The 19,056-nt window shown below is 36.0% G+C and overlaps 1 protein-coding gene across 21 annotated transcripts in view; it reads left to right on the forward strand.

Moving 5' to 3' along the window:
- The window catches only part of clasp2 (cytoplasmic linker associated protein 2), a 116,193-nt gene that overhangs the window by 6,733 nt on the left and 90,404 nt on the right, over positions 1-19,056 (forward strand). For all 21 annotated transcript variants that reach the window (XM_056479659.1, XM_056479667.1, XM_056479661.1 and 18 more), the window contains exons 3-6: positions 4,124-4,227; positions 4,502-4,593; positions 10,591-10,666; positions 12,395-12,492. In XM_056479659.1, the coding sequence (XP_056335634.1) occupies positions 4,124-4,227; positions 4,502-4,593; positions 10,591-10,666; positions 12,395-12,492 (370 nt within the window). The remainder of the gene's footprint in view (positions 1-4,123; positions 4,228-4,501; positions 4,594-10,590; positions 10,667-12,394; positions 12,493-19,056) is intronic.

The following is a 19,056-nucleotide window of genomic DNA, read 5'->3' on the forward strand; positions in this document are numbered from 1 at the left end:
TAAATTACAAATTTAGATTACAAAACGCAAACACTGAATCCTTTTTAATAACCAGCATAGGCTGTTTTATTTTAAGCTTATTTTAATAAAGCAGACCTACTAACTCAAATCAACCGCTCCACAGAAAATAAACATTTTTAACGCACTGCTGTAATTTCTATATTCCAATCCCTTTATCAACATTTTTAATACAAGTCATTATTTTAGATTGAAGATTATGACTTGAGAATATGATTTTACCTCAGCGCTGCACTTTTCTCCTTCGCTCTCGCGCTGAGTTCAGGTGACGGAGTGTTGTGAAGTAGTTAAACTATCAAACTGGCACAGGAATATCAGTATATTAATATAGGCTTTGCTAAAAGGCTGGTCAAATGTGGGTCTTTTTTTACAGAAGCTATAAACAGACGCGCATGCTGCGACCGGTGATGAGTCAACAATCGCATATATTTTGACTTATTTAAAGTAGGCTATAGCATATAATAATTGTGTGTAAAGAAGTTTATTAAAAATGTAGCCAATATATCACAGGGGTTTGTGTAGCAGCAATTACAGTGGAGCATTAATTAAATCCTTTTTCCCGCAGAGCGAAACAAACACTACACAGTTGTGTAGCAGATGGAGACGCACAAAAATATACAATTCAGATATTTTCGTCGGAAGAAAAATATTCTTTCAACAAATTTAGTTTTGTACAATTTGTATCTTAGTTTTTGTCGGTCAGTTATTTACAAAATAAACAAGAATAACTAATAAAATTTGAGGTGAAGCGATGTGCCTCAGGGTCCGCTATATGCCGCGGCCAAAACACAAACTGGTCTGTTAAATACAATCGTAATATAAATAAAATAAAAGTGAAATATTCAGTTTGGAATATTGAATCTTTGTTAACTGTATGATCAAAATTAAAAGAGCAGCCTATAAAGGGATTGGGATATAGAAATTACAGCGGTGCGTTAAAAATGCTTATTTTTATATATTATATATATACATGTTTGCGCGGTTAACCGACATACCGCATGATTTCTTGCTTCATCACCGCGGTAACAGAAAATCCATTACCGTCACAGCCCTAGAAATAGCCTACTGTAACGTCTGCAATTATATAAAATAAATAAATAAATGCAACATATATGAACACATAAAGACCCTCACAGTCTCTGATATGTTATCAGTTACAGAAAAACTACACACAGCATACATTTATTCATTATTAGAGTTAAAAAAACAACACGAAATATAGCCCACAGTTAGTGCAAATCTCTCATGTGTGTCTGTAATCTTCAGCAGCACGTGTAGCCTCCGTTAGAAAGTCATTCTGTCGTTCTGAGTTCTTAATAGTCCAAAAAGTGATGATAATCATTAAACATGGCAGTTTGTTTATGTTTTAGGTTGCAAAAGCATCATTTGCTGCAGTTTTTACCGGCTTCTTCTTTGTTTTTATATTATGTTATTATATTTTATTACGGTGTAATGTCTCTGCTCTGTTTTTAAAAATGGCGCTTCCTTTGTTTTCATTCTCCTGCTTCTGCGAGTGACGTATCTCTGTAAACCAATAGCGTTCAGCTGCGCGTCTAGCAGTGCCTTTGGCACCCTTTGGGCCGGTTTGTACCCTTTGCAAAGGGTGACCATAAAAGTGGTACGGTACGGTTCGCTATAAAAGTGTACCGAACCAAACCGTACCATACCACTCAGTGGAAACGGGCCATTTGATGCACCAAAACATTTCCTAAACATGTAGAATAAAGAAATATGAAAAAAGATACTTCTTATTAAATACAAAATTATTACGTCATATATCATTAGAAAAAAAGGAGTTAAAGTTTTAAATGAAAAAAGCTGTAGCCTATTGTCATTTATTGGGCAAATAACAAACTGATCAGTACATTCAGCTTTCCTCAGTCAGAATTTGGCCATCTGAAATAATACAAAAATGTAAACATAATAATATTAATAATGTAGAGCATGACGATTTTTCTAGTAAAGTACATTTTGAAAGTTCATGGATAACAAAAATATCCTAATTAGTATTAAAATTAACTTTAATATGGGCTTTCAAGCCTTTTTATTGGTATTTTTTCCAAGATTCCAAGATTAAGAATAAAAGTTGGGCTACTTATAGTGAAAGATGACTTTACTTTCATCATATTGTATGTTATCTTGCACAGCTGAATGTTAAAAATGATCTGCATTCATAGCAGTCAAAATAAGACAAACGAGCTCATGTATGGGATAAAAAAATGGACCTTTTATCACTGGGGGGTGGGTCTTTCGAACCACCCGAACCCCCGTCTACGGGCCTGGTTTATACATTTATAACTATAATATACAGTGGGGAAAATAAGTATTGAACACATCACAATTTTCTCAGAAAACCTATATCTAAAGGTGCTGTTGACTTGAAAATTTCACCAGATGTTGACAGCAACCAAAGAAATCAATACATGCAAAGAACATGAGTGAAATTAAGTCGTTCGTAATAAAATTAAATGACACATAAAAAATTAATTGAACACATAAAGAAAGGGAGGTGTAGAAAGGCAGTAGCTGAAATCTCTCAGTTCTTCAGCAACCTTCTGCTCTTCGTCATTGTAAATTAATATTCGCTGCTTCAGTTCAACATCTACATTAGCAGGATGATGAAGATGAATCCAGGGTGGACATTTCAGCAAGACAATGATCCAAAACACAGCCAAGGAAACTCTCAATGGTTTCAGAGACAGAAAATCAAGCTGACTTGAATCCAATAGAAAATACAAAATAAAGATCAGATTTGATAGACGAGACCCACAGAACCATCAAGATTTTTACATTCTGTTGAAGTCTGTGAAAAATTCACAGCTGATCAATGTATGCGTCTTTAAGCTGCCACCACCAAAAAAGCCTTTTATATAAAGTATTAAATACATTTCGGTAGTTCAGTACTTTCTCCTTCTGTCATTCCATTGTTATTACACACAACTCAAGAAAAAAACATGACTTGTTCAATACTTCAATACCCCGCTGTATAATTGCAAAAATCTTGCTTAGCCTAAAAAATGCACAACACCATAGAGCAGGGGTCGGGAACCTTTTTTCAGCAAAGAGCCATTTCAGATTATTTTTTTATCAAATGCATTTTTTTAAAGCGCTATTGGGTGTGTGTAAATAACAAAACCTTTTTTTATTATATTTTATTAATTTATTTATAAACAAAACCTTCATTTATGTCCATGAACAACTCAAAAATAATAGAATTTTTATAGATTTATTTTTTTTCTTTTTGCCCTCACCACTCATGAATGAATTGGTGTCACAATTCAAGTTAAACCACAGGGCCACACATGAGCATTAGTTGAAATGTCCATTTATTGTAAACTGAGATTTATTTTGCTGTAAAAATGTAATATAAAGGGAATTGCAATTGTATTTTCAATAGGAAACTAATTTCTAGTCACAGTTACGATTTTTTTAAAACTTTAAAATATTATTGAAGAGAGACAGCTGGAGAGCCACATATTGTTGGTGAAAGAGCCACATGGGTTCCCTACCCCTGCCATATAGCTTCAGTTTTGGGTTAACTAGCTCTTTATAAGTCCCCAAACTACTTAGAGCATGATGCGTTTAGATCGGCTGGCTGTGTTTTATTATTCATAGATTAGAATTGAATAGAATAGATTTTTATTATCATTGTTACAAGTAAATAAAAATATACTTTTTGATGAGTCACTGCACTGAGTTCATACATTTAAAAGGAATAATAAAAAAATCTGTGATCAAATAGTTTAGCCTTAAAATGCACTCAGAAAATCTAGAGCTTTTTTATTTTATTTTTTATTTTCCCCTTTTATAACACAATTACAACTATAATTTCTTTAGTCATGTGTCATTGAAGGTGATACCTGACCTTTTTGTTTACTGTAACATTCAAAATTATTAATGCTCCCAGACCTAGGATTAATTGTTAGGGTTATTAGTTGTTAGGTCATCTTCAAGAAAATAGTTAGTTCTGAAATCGAATCCAACAGTATTGTTCCTCAGTATATTGTTATAGTTGGGGTGTGAATATTATGCTATACTTGATTTTATGGCCTGTATTTTTGTAGTTGTGATTATTGGTGTGAATGTTTTCTTTTTTCTTTTTCAGTTGTGCCTGCTTTAGTTGACCGTCTGGGAGATGCGAAGGATCAGGTTCGAGATCAGGCACAAGGGCTCATTTTGAAGCTGATGGAGCAGACGGCAACACCCATGGTGAGCTAACCATACAGCCGATGGGCGGCTCGCTTTGAGATCATCATCTCTGTTACACTCATTCACACTGACAAAGAAAAAAAGAAAACTTAAAGCTGCTTTCTAGTTTCTTACGTGTGTGATCTACGAAGTGAATAAAATCTCACTGGATCTTATTTGGCCTTTACTTCTGCCAGTGATTCATCATTTCCATCATCGATTCTGTCTCTTCTGCTTTTGTAGTAATGGATATGCAATGTGAAGCAGTTACTCTGTTCCTTCTGTCTTTGTACAGTATGTTTGGGAGAGGCTGTTCCCTGGCTTCAAACACAAAAACTTCCGCAGTAGAGAGGGACTCTGCTTTTGCTTGGTGTCCACACTAAACGCGTAAGTTCATCATACAATCACATGCATCAGGGGTTCTAATCAAAGGTTCTTATCTGAATTTACAACAATGTCGAAGGTCTGGATAAATTGATTTGAATCAAAAGTCAATTTGAATAAATATGAACATACACGAGCTGTTGAAAAAATCGATTGTATTTTTTATTTAAAGGTCCCATGAAATTAAAACAAACTTTAAGATGTTAGTTAGTTTTTAGGATATCTATAAGCTAGTGTGCTCCAAAACAGTGACAAAATTTGCATTTAGAAGATATAAAACTAATATAAACATCCAATGGTTGCAGTTTAATACTTCAGCCTAAATTGATCAACGTTTTTTTCACGTCACCCCATACTTCAGTTTCTCTTGAAATTCTGACCAATCAAATGCTCTCTAGTATCTGACTTGCCCCGCCCCCTTCAAGACGCTTCTCATTTGCTTTTCAGTGGATTCAGCAGAGCTCTGAGAAAACAAAATACCATTGGCTGTTTTTTATAAAGGGGAGGAGCTACACTGTCCAACCCTGTCTTCATGTTGGTTTCAGTTGAGATTACGTCAAACAATGAATAAAATGATGCACATTTTAAAGCAATTCACGGGAGCTTTACAATACATCAATAACAAGTGCAAAAGTGGCCAAATGACAAGCGTCACTTATGCCGAGTTCAGACTGCATGATTTTAGCCCAGATTTTGACTCGCCGGCAAATGCCTGAATTCACAGGCAAATCGGCGCTAGTTTATGCGAGTAACAATCACACAGTGTGAACTATCAAAGACGTGATCTGAGAATCGCCAATGAGTCGCCGACACCTGTGAGATATTTGGCATGCTAAATATCTGGAGCTGTCGACGATTTAAATCATGCCATGTGAAATGAGTTTTGACTGAAAATAACATCGGCGATTACCTACAGAAAATGAAAGACCAGCATCCACTAGTATGGGTATTTGCAAGCCAGCGGGAGGTTGGAGGAGAAGTTAAAAATGCTAATTTTCAGATTATTTGGACCCAAGAAATGAAGGAAAAACGAGTGGAAATTTGCCAGGAGCACTCGTGTCTGTTTGACGTGTCATCGAAACGATGCCACAAATGGGTCAAAAAAGAAAATAGTTGAGGAGAAATTGCTAATTCCCTTCAAAGGCTAGGTGAGCAAAATAAGCACATTTTCTACCCCACTAAAGGCTTCTTTCTCATTATACAGTTAATAACACAAGATTTTGGTTGTGAGTCGTAGTTTGGGCAAGGATGTCGGCGATTCTTACTATCGTAAAGTCATGCAGTGTGAAACCCACTGTTGCCGATCCATCTTGCAGTGTAAACAAAGCAGCGGCAAAACGCTAGCCCAGATAGCCATGCAGTGTGAAAACGTCTGTGACACAACTACTTTGAAAATCATGCAGTCTGAACTCGGCATTAATTTAAGTCTCAGCAATATTTATGATAAACACAACCAGAGGTCGGTCAAAAGTAATTAGGTTGCAACATTCAGAGCAATCTTATGTGAGAAATGGCATTGTCTGGATTCCAATTAAGAAGGTTGCTGAGTCCCCGCTGGGCCAGTTGGCATTTCTATGTGGAGTTTGCATGTTCTCCCCGTGTTAGCATGGGTTTCCTCCGAGTGCTCCGGTTTCCCCCACAGTCCAAAGACATGAGCTATAGGTGAATTGATTAAATAAAATTTGCATAAAAAGCTGGAAGGGCATCCGCTGTGAAAAATATATGCTGGAATAGTTGGTGGTTCACTCCGCTGTGGCGACCCTAATGAATAAAGGGACTAAGCTGAAGGAAAATGAATGAATGAATGGATTCCAATTTTTATAATGCCATCTATCTCATTACAAATCATTCAGTCATTCATTTTCCTTTGGCTTGGTCCCTTATTTATCAGGGATCGCCACAGTGGAATGAACCGCCTACTATTTCAGCATGTTTTGCGTAGCGGATGCCCTTCCAGCCACAACCCAGCACTGGGAAACTCATTACAAATCAAATCAAGCAAAATGAACTCGTACCTCTGTCTAATCATATTTGAAAACTCATTTTTTTTCACTTCATCAACTTATCTTTTCTTGAAACTGACATCTTCCCCCATTCAAACGCTCACTGCGCTTAAGAGTTTAGCCTAAATATGATGAATGTCAAACGCTGATTGATTGTCATGACAACAGAATCACACAGGAAAATGATCGCTACTAAAAAAACAAACATGATTATGTATTTAAGTCCACATGAACTAGAAGCTGCGACCTTTTTTTTTCGTATTGTGACACACTTCCTAGAGAAACGAAATATTAAATGAGCATACAATGGGCGTGGTTTGTTTTATTTACTACTCTGAGCTGATTGGATGTAATAATGTAGGCATTTAATTCAAAAAGATTGGGAAAGGGTTTGAGAGGGGTCTGGATGCACAGCTGGTGCAGTGCAATTTGAGCTGCATGCAATGCTTTTTAATGCCCACACCTAACCCCGCCCCTCACAGACATAACTGGCTCCACTAATGCATTGTGTCTGACATTGCATCACTGAGATATGCAGTCTCAGCTTGCATCAAGGCTGCATTCAGATACTATTGAAGGGTTTGGGGAGAGTTATTACAACCTAACAGACTCCTCATTCTCACCATTTCTGTTTGTTGTCAGAACTGACAGTTGGAGGGGCGTGGTTAAGTATGTTAGCCACGCCCAATACCTCAGACGGACATAATCTGAGACTTTAACTGAAAGTGCATTTTCAGATTTTAATTAAAGATTAGAAGGGTTTTCTTAATGACATGCACTGACGAATTGTTCTCCACAAATCTAGCAATGTGAGCTGACAAAATATGGTTAGTTTTGATTTCATGGGGATTTAAACATACGTTTTTTTATAGTAGTCAATCCACACTTTTAATTGCTTATGAAATATGAAATGGAGGTGGATTCTGATCTGAGTTAGATTCTGGACTTTGAGAAACCCTGCCATACATACATCCTCGTAAACAAACCCACATTTGCACTGGGAAACTTTTCCAAAAGGGGGCGCTGCTCTTCCATAGCACAGTATTTTAATGCAATCATATCCTCTAATATTCATTTCAGCGTCTCGGCTGGTTTTGACACCCACATTGGTGGATATTTAAGTGTAATCTACAGGCATTCACACCGTACAAGCTTCTTGACGGTCACACGCCGTAAACGCACTCGGCCCTCTAAGGTAATCCTCTTACCTGCCTGCATCGATACCGGGAAGGTCGGATTAACAGACATTCTTGCTGAAGCGCTTCATAAACACACATGCACAAACAAAACGAGTTTCTCAGTAACTTTACTCCTCTGTGTTGACAAAAGAGCTGTCATATAATCCACACTGTAAACTCTCGCTCTTATGCTGCTCTATTTTTGTTATAATAAAATGTAGCATATTGTTTGCTTTATTTATCTATATATCTATATAAATTAGGCATCTCTGTTATTTGGGTTTTGCGTTACATTAAAGGGATAGTTTAACCTGTAATGAATATTACTATCAAATATTCAACCTAATGTTTCAGACCTGTTGGACATACTTAGATTTTTTTTGTCTTGTTTCTAGTACGAATATATAAAAAATTGTAAATCAAGATGCGTTTTCTAGACAAGCAAAACATACTGTCTTGTTTTAAGAAATAATATGCCAAAATTAAGTGAGTTTTTCCTTAAAACAAGCTAAATAATCTGCCAATGTGGTAAGGAAAAGGATCTTCTTTTTCCTTTTGACCTGAGATTATTTTGCTTGCCTCATTTACAGATTGCTTGCTTGCTTTAAGGAAAAACTCACTTCATTTTGACATTATTTATAAAATAAGACAATATGTTTTGCTTGTCTTGAAAACGCTTCTTGATAGATATTTGGACTTGACAAAAGACAATCCAAGTAGGAAAAGCATTTACATGCAACAGTCAGTGGGGTCCAAAGTTCATTTGCAGGAGCTGAAACTTTCCACAAAAGGAAAAATGTATAATAAGCTTATGAATTTTTAACTAAGTGCTCTTTTTATGTCCACCTCAACTTTAAATTCACAGAAGTAAAACACACACGCACACACGCACACACACACACACACACACACACACACACACACACACACACACAATAAAATGTACTATTTACTCACCCTCAAATGGTTCCAAAGCTTTTAGTTTCTTTATTATGTTGAACAAAATTAAAGATATTTTAAGGAATGTTAGAAACCTGTAAGAAATAATATGCCAATATTAAGTTAGTTTTTCTTTAAAACAAGCCATATAATCTGCCAAAATAACCTTGTTTTTTTTTTTGTTTTTGACTTAATTTTATTTTGCTTACCACATTGGCGGATTATTTAGCATGTTTTAAGGAAACACTCACTTAATTTTGACATATTTCTTAAAACAAGGCAATAAGTTTTGCTTGTCTAGAAAATGTTTCTTGATTTATGAATATTTAGATATTTGGACTAGAATCGAAGTAAAAATCTCCATGAGAAAAGCATTTTTTGTGGTGCGGTGTTTTACATATAGTCAGTGGGGTCCACAGTTCATTTGCAAAAGCTGAAACATCCCACAAAAGAAAAAATGTGTAATGGGTTTATTAATGAAGTCTCGTTTTTGTGTCCACCTCAAATTTAAATGTGTACAAGCAATTTTGATTTATATAGAAATTAAATGCACTCACAAATTGACAATTTACTTACTGTTTACTCACCCTCAAGGGGTTCCAAACCTTTCTGAGATTCTATATTATGTTGAGCATAAAAGAAGCTATTTTGAAGAATGTTAGAAACCAGTAAGAATTAATAGGCCTATGTTAAGTGAGTTTTTCTTTAAAACAAGCCATATAATCTGCAAATGCTTAAAGCAAAAACGTCTTGTTTTTCCCTTCGACGTAATTTTATTTTGCTTACACCATTGGCAGATTATTTAGCTTGTTTTAAGGAAAAACTCACATAATTTTGACATTATTTCTTAAAACAAGACAATATGTTTAACTTGTCTAGAAAATGCTCCTTGATTTAAGAATCTTTAGGTATTTGGACTAGAAATAAGACAAAAAATCTAAGTAAAAAATGCAGTGCAGTGTTTTACATGCACAGTCAGTGGGGTCCAAAGTTCACTTGCAAGAGCTGAAACTTTCTACAAAAGGAAAAATGTGTAATAGTCTTATGCATTTTGACTAAGGGCTATTTTTGTGTCCACCTCAAATTTAAATTTGCAGAAGTGATTTTGATTGACATAGAAATTAAATGCACACAAAAAACAACAATTTACTTATGGTTTACTCACCCTCCAAACCTTTCTGAGATTCTTTATTATGTTGAACAAAAAAGAAGATATTTTGAAGAATGTTATAGAAACTATTAGCAATTGATTTCCATAAGAGGAAAAACAAATTACCGGTTTCCAACATTTAAAAAATATCTTCTCTTGTGTTCAACAGAAGAATGAAACTCAAACAGGTTTGTGAAGGATGAGTAAATGATGACAGAATTTTAGATTCTGAGTGAGCTATCCCTTTAAATATAACAAAAGGGTGAAATAAGAGTGGAATACTGTAGTATGATTATTCAATGTTATGCATATGTTTATCTAATAAAATAACATTCTTTCTTTCTTCTGACCTGTGCATAATAACCGAAACAGTGAGCATTCATGAATGTCATAATCTTATTTTAAAAGATTATAAACTTGACAGATGAGTAAAACCTAGTGTTTTTGTGGATTGTGGCAAAGAATAAAGATTTAAAATGAATTTTGAGGATGTATTTTTAACACATCCAAAAATAATATTAATCTGAATATGCCTGACTTTTTAGTTCTAGTAGTGATCTTCTGTAAATCATGTATGACGATCATTATTTTTTGCTCAAAAAAAAAAATATTATTACACATATTTTAAAGTGCACAAGTTAAGCTTTTTATTGTTTTAATGTATGCAAACCTCTTGAACTTGCTGTAAATTCTGTACTCAGTATGCCTTGTTTATTTTTCCTTCTCTTAGATACGGTGCTCAGCCTTTGAGTTTGAGTAAATTTGTTCCACATCTCTGTTCGCTAACAGGAGACCAAAACCCCCAGGTATGAATCTCTGTCTGTGTATGTAAGTAATGCTGGGAATGTGTGCGAAAAAGCAAAGTGAGTTGGACTTGCTCTTGCGTTCTGTCCTTTGTTTATGTGTGTGAGGGAGGGAGGCTGTCTTCACTAATGTTAGGTTTCTAGACATGTACAGCTCTGCTTAAGCTCCCGTTGGGTGAATGGACCTCTCGCAGAGATGAGCATAAGCGTTGGAGGCTGTGAAATGAAAGCAAGATTATTATATTCTATTAAAACTAAAACTAAAATTTGTGTTGCTTAAAGTAATGTGACGTCATGCATTTATGATTGTGGGTGGTTTTTCTGTGTTGGAAAGGGTTAAATGTGTCATTTTTACCGTTGATCATCAGTTGTCAGCATTAACCCTTTAGATAGGCCTGTGCAAACAGTTTCTGACTTTTATATGGACTTCTATGGAATAAAACAGCAGATTATGGTGTGTGTGTGTGCTTAAATACACTTACTATGTTTATTATTAGGGCTGCACAATATATTGTTTCAGCATTGAACTCACAATGTGCTAGTGTGCAATAGTCGCATCGCAGAATCTGCAATGTCAAGTTGTGAATAAAATTAACCAGAGATTACAGTTCAAAACATAGTGGCATCATTTCAAATTTTAACCTTTGAGTGTAAGTTATTTATTCGCATTTGTTTTCAAGGCCTGTGACTAAACATTTCAAGCTAATTTAATGCATTTGGGCACAATAAATGAAACGTTTGTACCATAAAGATTAATTGTACATTTATATAAATATTTACTCATTGAAAACGATAGTGTTATTATTACATTATATAGTGTTGATTTCATTTCTGTTGCTGAATACTGTTCGACTCCCCAGAAAGTCATAAGTCATTGTTTATTTAATTTGGATTCTTGCTCTGTTATATGTATTTAAATATGCTCGTCATTTTTGTGTTTTATGCGCATACGCTTCCCTTTAAAATCATCTCAATAAATCTAAAATGATGCATTCTTTACAAAGAGATATTCAAGTCATCTGTTAAAATTGTATTCATACCTCAATGTACATTACAGTCAAAGAAAATATTGAAATGTCAATTTTTTCCAAAATCGTGCAGCCCTATTTAATATGTTCTGAGAGCTGAGCTGCTTGTTTTGATTTTCTCAGACATATGAAGATAAGTGTGCAAAGGGTCACACACACACACACACACACACACACACACACACACACACACACACACACACACACACACACACACACACACACACACACACACACACACAAGCACTATACTCCATATAGAAGGCAGAAACTAAGGTTTTTTGCACTGCAACTAATGATCAGCTGTAAAAATGACCAATTTGTCCTCTTCCTGACAGGGAAAACCAGCAACAATCAAGAATGCATGATTATATGCTGTCATGGCTTTGCAATAAAAAAATGTGGTTATAATAGAAGTCAATGGGGCAAAAACAGCCACCAACATAATGAAAGGGCAGTCAATTTGCCCAGAATATAATGTTTAATTTTCTGAATAATTTCCCAAATTTTTCCCAAAATATGTGTCAAAATAAGATTTGTCACCAAAAATCATCCTATTGACTGAAACACAGAGAAATTTGTGGCCAAATTAAGCCTCAAAATCAGCCCAGAGTGGATGAAAACATCCCCAACAGTACACATGGGATAAAGGCTCAGTCTGTGGTTGTTTTTCTTGGCTAAGGTTGTGTTGTGTGCTCCGCAGGTACGGGAGGCAGCTATAACAGCTCTAGTAGAGGTGTATCGGCATGTTGGAGAGCGAGTAAGAGCAGACCTCATCAAAAGAGATCTCCCATCTGCACGGTCAGTTCAACCAATAAGATTTCTCCAAATTGTTGTTATATCAGCTTGAAGACATCACACTAAACAAACTGTCCCAAACTCAGTCACGTGTCGTGCCCACACCACAGTTGTGTTGACAGTTTTCAGGACTGGTATAATTGCTCCCTGACTCAGTGTTAATGAGTCGGATCCAGCAGATTGCTTGTGCACGTTGTGGGCGTATTGTGGGTGATTTATTATAAAGAATTGTACAAACAGCATGCACATGAGTTGGACACACCCGTATTTAAAGGGATAGTTCATCTGAAAGTTCCTCCTCATTTACTCTCACTCAAGTGGTTCTGAACTTTTATGAGCTTCTTTCTTCTGTTGAATGTAAAATTCTGAAGAATTTTTGGGGAAAAGCAGCCATTGACATCCACAGTAGGTGTCCTGACATTTTATCCTACCCATCAGATTATGCTACAACACTGTATTTAAATGGTTCTGAGGTTGGGGTGCGGGATTAGGTTGGTTATTAGGTTGGTATTACAGCTTCATGTCACACTACGCCACATTAAAATTTACACTAGTAGCTAAATCTGATGGGTAGCAAATTGCGTCATCAAAATGTGCTACCTACTTTTTCAATGGAAAGTAGGACAATCTGACAAGGTAGGACAAATCGACAGAACATAGGCAGTTTTTTTCCCAACATTCTTCAGTATATCTGCCTTTGTGTTAAACAGATTAAAGAAACTGAAACAAGTTTGTGACCAGTGAAGGGTGATTAAATGATGACAGAACTATAATTTTGGCTGAACTATCTTATTATAGGAGCTTTTTTTTCTAGTGTTTAAATGTGCATAATGGCTGTTACTAAATAGCAGTGGTTTCAGGTATGATCACTGAATTTTGCCTGTGAAGTATGGTCTGTTTGTTTGTAGTAGTGTGTTATTTTTCAGATTTGAAATAACTGATGAATCTGGATTAACATAAAAAATAGCACGTGCTTTCACAGCAATAATACCTGAATCAAAAAATGCTCTTTTTGTTAGATAAAATTGCAGTAATACGGTGTTCCTGTAAAATCTGCAACAAAAAAAAATCAACAGAAAACATTTAACTTCCTGAAAGATTGAAAATGATGTGAGAACTGATTTATATTTAATGTTCTTTTTAATTTTTTAAAAAATTGCAATAACAACAGGCAATTACAACAGATAGAAATACAAACAAATAGAAGTGTTGTACAAATCATACAGATATTACTTTTTTGCAACAAGAGAAATGTAACCATTTAAAAAAAATACAGTAAGACAATGAGAGAACAGAAAGAAAAAGCAGCAGCAATAAAAATTATAATAAATAAAATAATTAATGTTCTTCTGCTGCTTTTAGAAAAAGATGGATGTTCAAATGATTCTTGTATATCTTAGGCCGTACTCACACTAGGCATGGTTACCTTAAACCATGTCTGGGCGTGCTTACATCATTGATGATGTGGTTGTTCAGTTAGGAAGAGAAGCGCTCTCGCTTAATACGATGGAGAACGCTTTAATTATATTGTTTTGCATTATTTTAAGTTGTTTGGGATGCAGTGACACACAGTCTAATCTTTTGCTGAACAGATCCACCTTTTTTGACGTTCGAAAAAATTCATGAGTCATCGTACTGCGCGTATTAGGAGGTATGCTGAAGGCGGCAGCTGACGTGCACCGCCGAGTTCAGACTGCATGATTTTAGCCCCCATTTTGACTCTTATGCAAACCCCCGGGTTTGCATCTTTAATAAACTATGACAGTTCGTGTCCATTAAAAGGTAAGAATGATTAATAAATCCAAGTGATGGCGCATCTTCAGTTTCACCCTCAGGCATGATTTGCACTCACACTGCAAGCGTACCATGCCAAAGCCTAACCGAATCGCGCTCTGGTACAACTCTTCCAACAAGGCCAGAGCCGGCCAACTGAACAGTGCCCTGGCACAATTCGGAGCACTTACATTTATCAAACGAACCAGGAAATGGGGGTCAAACACTCCTGGGCATGGTTTGGATAGCCTAGTGTGAGTACACCCTTATATAGAACTTATATTTTGACAAGACTTTTAGTATATAAACTGTTTGCACTGAATTACATTTTAGACAGACATAAACACCCCTGCATTGTCGCTGCTTTGTTTACACTGCAAGATGGATTGGCAACGGGGGTTTCACACTGCATGACTTTACAATAGGAGAATCGCAGATAACTTCGTTTCGGTCTCTCACAGCCAAACATGTGCGAGAAGTGACATGGAAACAATGCAGGGCCACGTAGCATATCTTGTGTTATTAACTGTATAATGAGAAAGAAGCCTTTAGTGGGGTAGAAAATGTGCTTATTTTGCTCACCTAGCCTTTGAAGGGAATTAGCAATTTCTCCTCAACTTTATTTTCTTTTTTGACCCGGTTGTGGTATCGTTTCGATGACACGTCAAACAGACACGAGTGCTCCTGACAAATTTCCACTAGTTTTTCCTTCATAACTTAGGTTTAAATAATCAGAAAATGAGCATTTTTAACTTCTCCCCCAACCTCCCGCTGGCTTTCAGATACCCACACTAGTGGATGCTGCTCTTTCATTGGCTGTAGGTAATCGCAGATGTTATTTTCAGACAAAATTCATTTCACACAGCATGATTTGAATCGTCGACAGCTCCAGATATTTGACATGCCAAATATCTCACAGGTGTCGGCGACTCGTCGGCGATTCTCTCTGATCACATCTTTAATAGTTCACACTGTGTGATTGTTACTCGCGTGAACGAGCACCGTGTGATTTCAGGCATTTGCCGGCGATTTCTCAAAACCTGTCGGCGAGTCAAAATCAGGGCTAAAATCATGCAGTCTGAACTCTGCATTACTTGCAGATGCAAATCTGTTCAAAAATACGTTTTAATCATTGCAACATCCAATAATTCCAAACATCAAATTATTATTTTAAATATATTTTTATTTATTTACTAAAATATCAAATAAGTGCAATAAATCAAATGATATTTATTTTAATATATATTTATTTTGCATGCAAAGTTGCTTTTTAAGTGCATCTACCCTAATTTGCATATGAATATTTTTTAATCTTCAATAAGCCACATTAATAGATAAATGTGAACGTTTTTGGGTTTATTAAGTTTGCATGTTTCTTTTTTTTTTCAATCAAACTCTGCGTGTTCATTTCCTATTCAAACAGAAACCCTTGGAGAGACCGCTTTTTTTCTCCACTGGAGATCAGTTTTTGATTTAATAAAAAGACAAAAAGCATTGCAACCCCATTAGATTATCACAGAACTCTATTAATTAGTCTGTCATTGTACATCATGTACTGTATTACATTCTGGAGTTGCAAGTAATCTTTGTGATGACTGGATTGTATGCATATCCAGAAATGAACACGTGGCAGAACTAGAACTATAGAAGTCTATTTACATATAAAACTCTATTTGTGCATGGAATTCCTTGTAATCTGATCAAGTCTTGCAGGCTGACATCACTAAGCGCGGTTGATCTGTGATAAATTGAGTTTTTGAGGACTGTCTAATACTCCTGCATTCCTGTCTGCCTGATGTAAGATCCTCCGGGCGCTTTTGGACAAACTCCATTGGCTGCTGCTTGAACGTTTCACCATCGCTTCTCTAGTGCCAGGGGAGGATGCTCAATTAATGTTTTTCTGTACATAATGGATCTGTTTTTGAAGGAAGCCATGGTGTTTGTTGTGTTTTACTCTTATGGTTTTCTTATATTAGTTCTTCTTGGAGTCAGATTTAAAGATGAGGGTGATTTTTAAGTTTAGTGTAGTCCAGATGTTTTCATGCAAACTGAGCTACATGGGGTCTATAGTGACCCATGCGTTGTGTATGATCAGTCGGGTGTTCATCATTCCATGTGTCAGATTGTCTGAGGTGACACAGTTATGACTCTGACACATCGCTGTCTCAGACATTAACCTTGGTCAAGGGCACAAAAGTGCATCTGTGTGCGTGGGTGAGGGATGAAGCCTATAATTTGATTTGCCTTATGTGCATTATTAATGCTTTTTCTATATTATTTCTATATTATTTAATAAATCATCCATTCTATCTATCTATCTATCTATCTATCTATCTATCTATCTATCTATCTATCTATCTATCTATCTATCTATCTATCTATCTATCTATCTATCTATCTATCTATCTATCTATCTATCTATCTATCTATCTATCTATCTATCTATCTATCTATCTATCTATCATAAGAAAAACAATAATATAACTTGTATGTGTGTATATATATTTTTTGTTTATTTAATTTTAATATTTATTTGTATTTGTTTACATGATATACACTGCCTGACAAAAGATTTGTCGTAGATCCCAGTTGTAAGAGCAACAAATAATAACTTGACTTCTAGTTGATCATTTGGAAAAGTGGCAGAAGGTCAATTTTTCTGATGAATCATCTGGTGAACTGCATCCCAATCATCACTAATACTGCAGAAGACCTATTGGGACCCACAGGGACCCAAGATTCTCAGAGAAATCAGTCAAGTTTGGTGAAGGAAAAATCATGGTTTGGGGTAACATTCAGTATGGGGGCGTGCGAGAGATCTGCAGAGTGGATGGCAACATCAACAGCCTGAGGTATCAAGACATTTGTGCTGCCCATTACATTACAATCCACAGGAGAGGGCAAATTCTTCAGCAGGACAGAGCTCCTTCTCATACTTCAGCCTCCACATCAAAGCTCCTGAAAACAAAGGTCAAGGTGCTCCAGGATTGGCCAGCCCAGTCACCAGAAATGAACATTATTGAGCATGTCTGGGGTAAGAGGGAGGAGGCATTGAAGATGAATCCAAAGAATCTTGATGAACTCTGGGAGTCCTGCAAGAACGCTTTCTTTGCCATTCCAGATGACTTTATTAATAAGTGATTTGAGTCATTGCAGAGATGTATGGATGCAGTCCTCCAAGCTCATGATGGAGTCAGACACAATATTCATTCTGTTTCCACTGCAGCATGACTTTATATTCTCTACTGGACATTATTTCTGTTAAGTGACTAGACTTTTGTCTAAAAATCAAGGCATGATCATATTTTATTTAGGTAAAATAAGTGTAATCTAGCAGCCTTTGCCTTTCATTTAAGCCACTTCTGATACCAAATGATCAACTAGAAGTCAAGTTTTAATTTGTTGTTCTTAAACTTGGATAGGCGACAAGACTTTTGTCAGGTAGTGTATTCAAGTGTCTTTAATAAAAATAAAACATTTTTAATATTCATAAGTTATTAGTAACAATAAATTATGCGTTGATGCATGCAAATAACTCTAAACGAACCCTTAATTTTAAATTATATTTTAATTATATACTTGAGATCATTATAAAATAAAGTGGATTGTTAGATTTGTTGTTTAGTGTTTCTAACCATAGAAACAAAATAAATGTATGCCAAAATCAGATTGATTAAATCATCTCTATTATCAGTCACTGACAACTACACTCACCGGCCACTTTATTAGGTACACCTTACTTGTACCGGATTGGACCCCCTTTTGCCTTCAGAACTGCCTTAACCCTTCGTGTCATAGATTCAACAAGGCACTGGAAATATTCCTCAGAGTTTTTGGTTCATGTTGACATGATAGTATCACACAGTTGCTGCAGATTTGTCGGCTGCACAACCATGATGCCAAACTCCCGTTCCACCACATCCCAGAGGTTCTCTATTGGATTGAGCTCTGGTGACTGGAGGCCATTTCAGTACAGTGTACTCAGATAGGCTGTGATGTTGACACGATGCTCAATTGGTACTAATGGGTAGGCCCACACGGAATCTGCGTGCGCAGAATTAGCCCATCATTAATTCTGTTTATTTACTTGTGTAAATCTATATTTATTCAGTTTTTAAATTAATTACAGTAATATTATTGACTAATATGAAAATGTTCATCTGAATTATGTATAGTTTGTAAAGTAATATTTTCTGTCTTCTAGTAGAGTTATTATATGAGAGACTTGCTTTGTTTACCAAATAAAGTGGATCTAATTGGATTTACATTTTAAACATTAAATAAAAGTTAAAAAGATAATATTTTTTATTTCACACATTAAGGTTTTAGTTATGATACTCCCAAAATAATTCCACAAAAATCCACAGATTTTTACCAAAATTCTCTGCAGGAATAGCAATAAACATCTGCAGATTCCGTCTGGCCCTACTAATGGGCCCAAAGTGTGCCAAGAAAATATCCGTCACACCATTACACCACCACCACCAGCCTGAACCATTGATATAAGGCAGGATGGATCCATGTTTTCATGTTGTTGACGACAAATTCTGACCCGACCATCCCAATGTCACAGCAGAAATCGAGACTCATCAGACCAGGCAACGTTTCTCCAATCTTCTATTGTCCAGGTTTGGTAAGCCTGTGTGAATTGTAGCCTCAGTTTCCTGTTCTTAGCTGACAGGAGTGGCACTCTGTGTGGTCTTCTGCTGTAGCCCATCTGCCTCAAGGTTGGACGTGTTGTGCTTTTAGAGATGTTCTTCTGCAGACCTCTGTTGTAACGAGTGTTTGAGTTAC

This window comes from Danio aesculapii, chromosome 19 (genome assembly GCF_903798145.1).
Source record: "Danio aesculapii chromosome 19, fDanAes4.1, whole genome shotgun sequence".
Taxonomy (NCBI): Eukaryota; Metazoa; Chordata; class Actinopteri; order Cypriniformes; family Danionidae; genus Danio; species Danio aesculapii.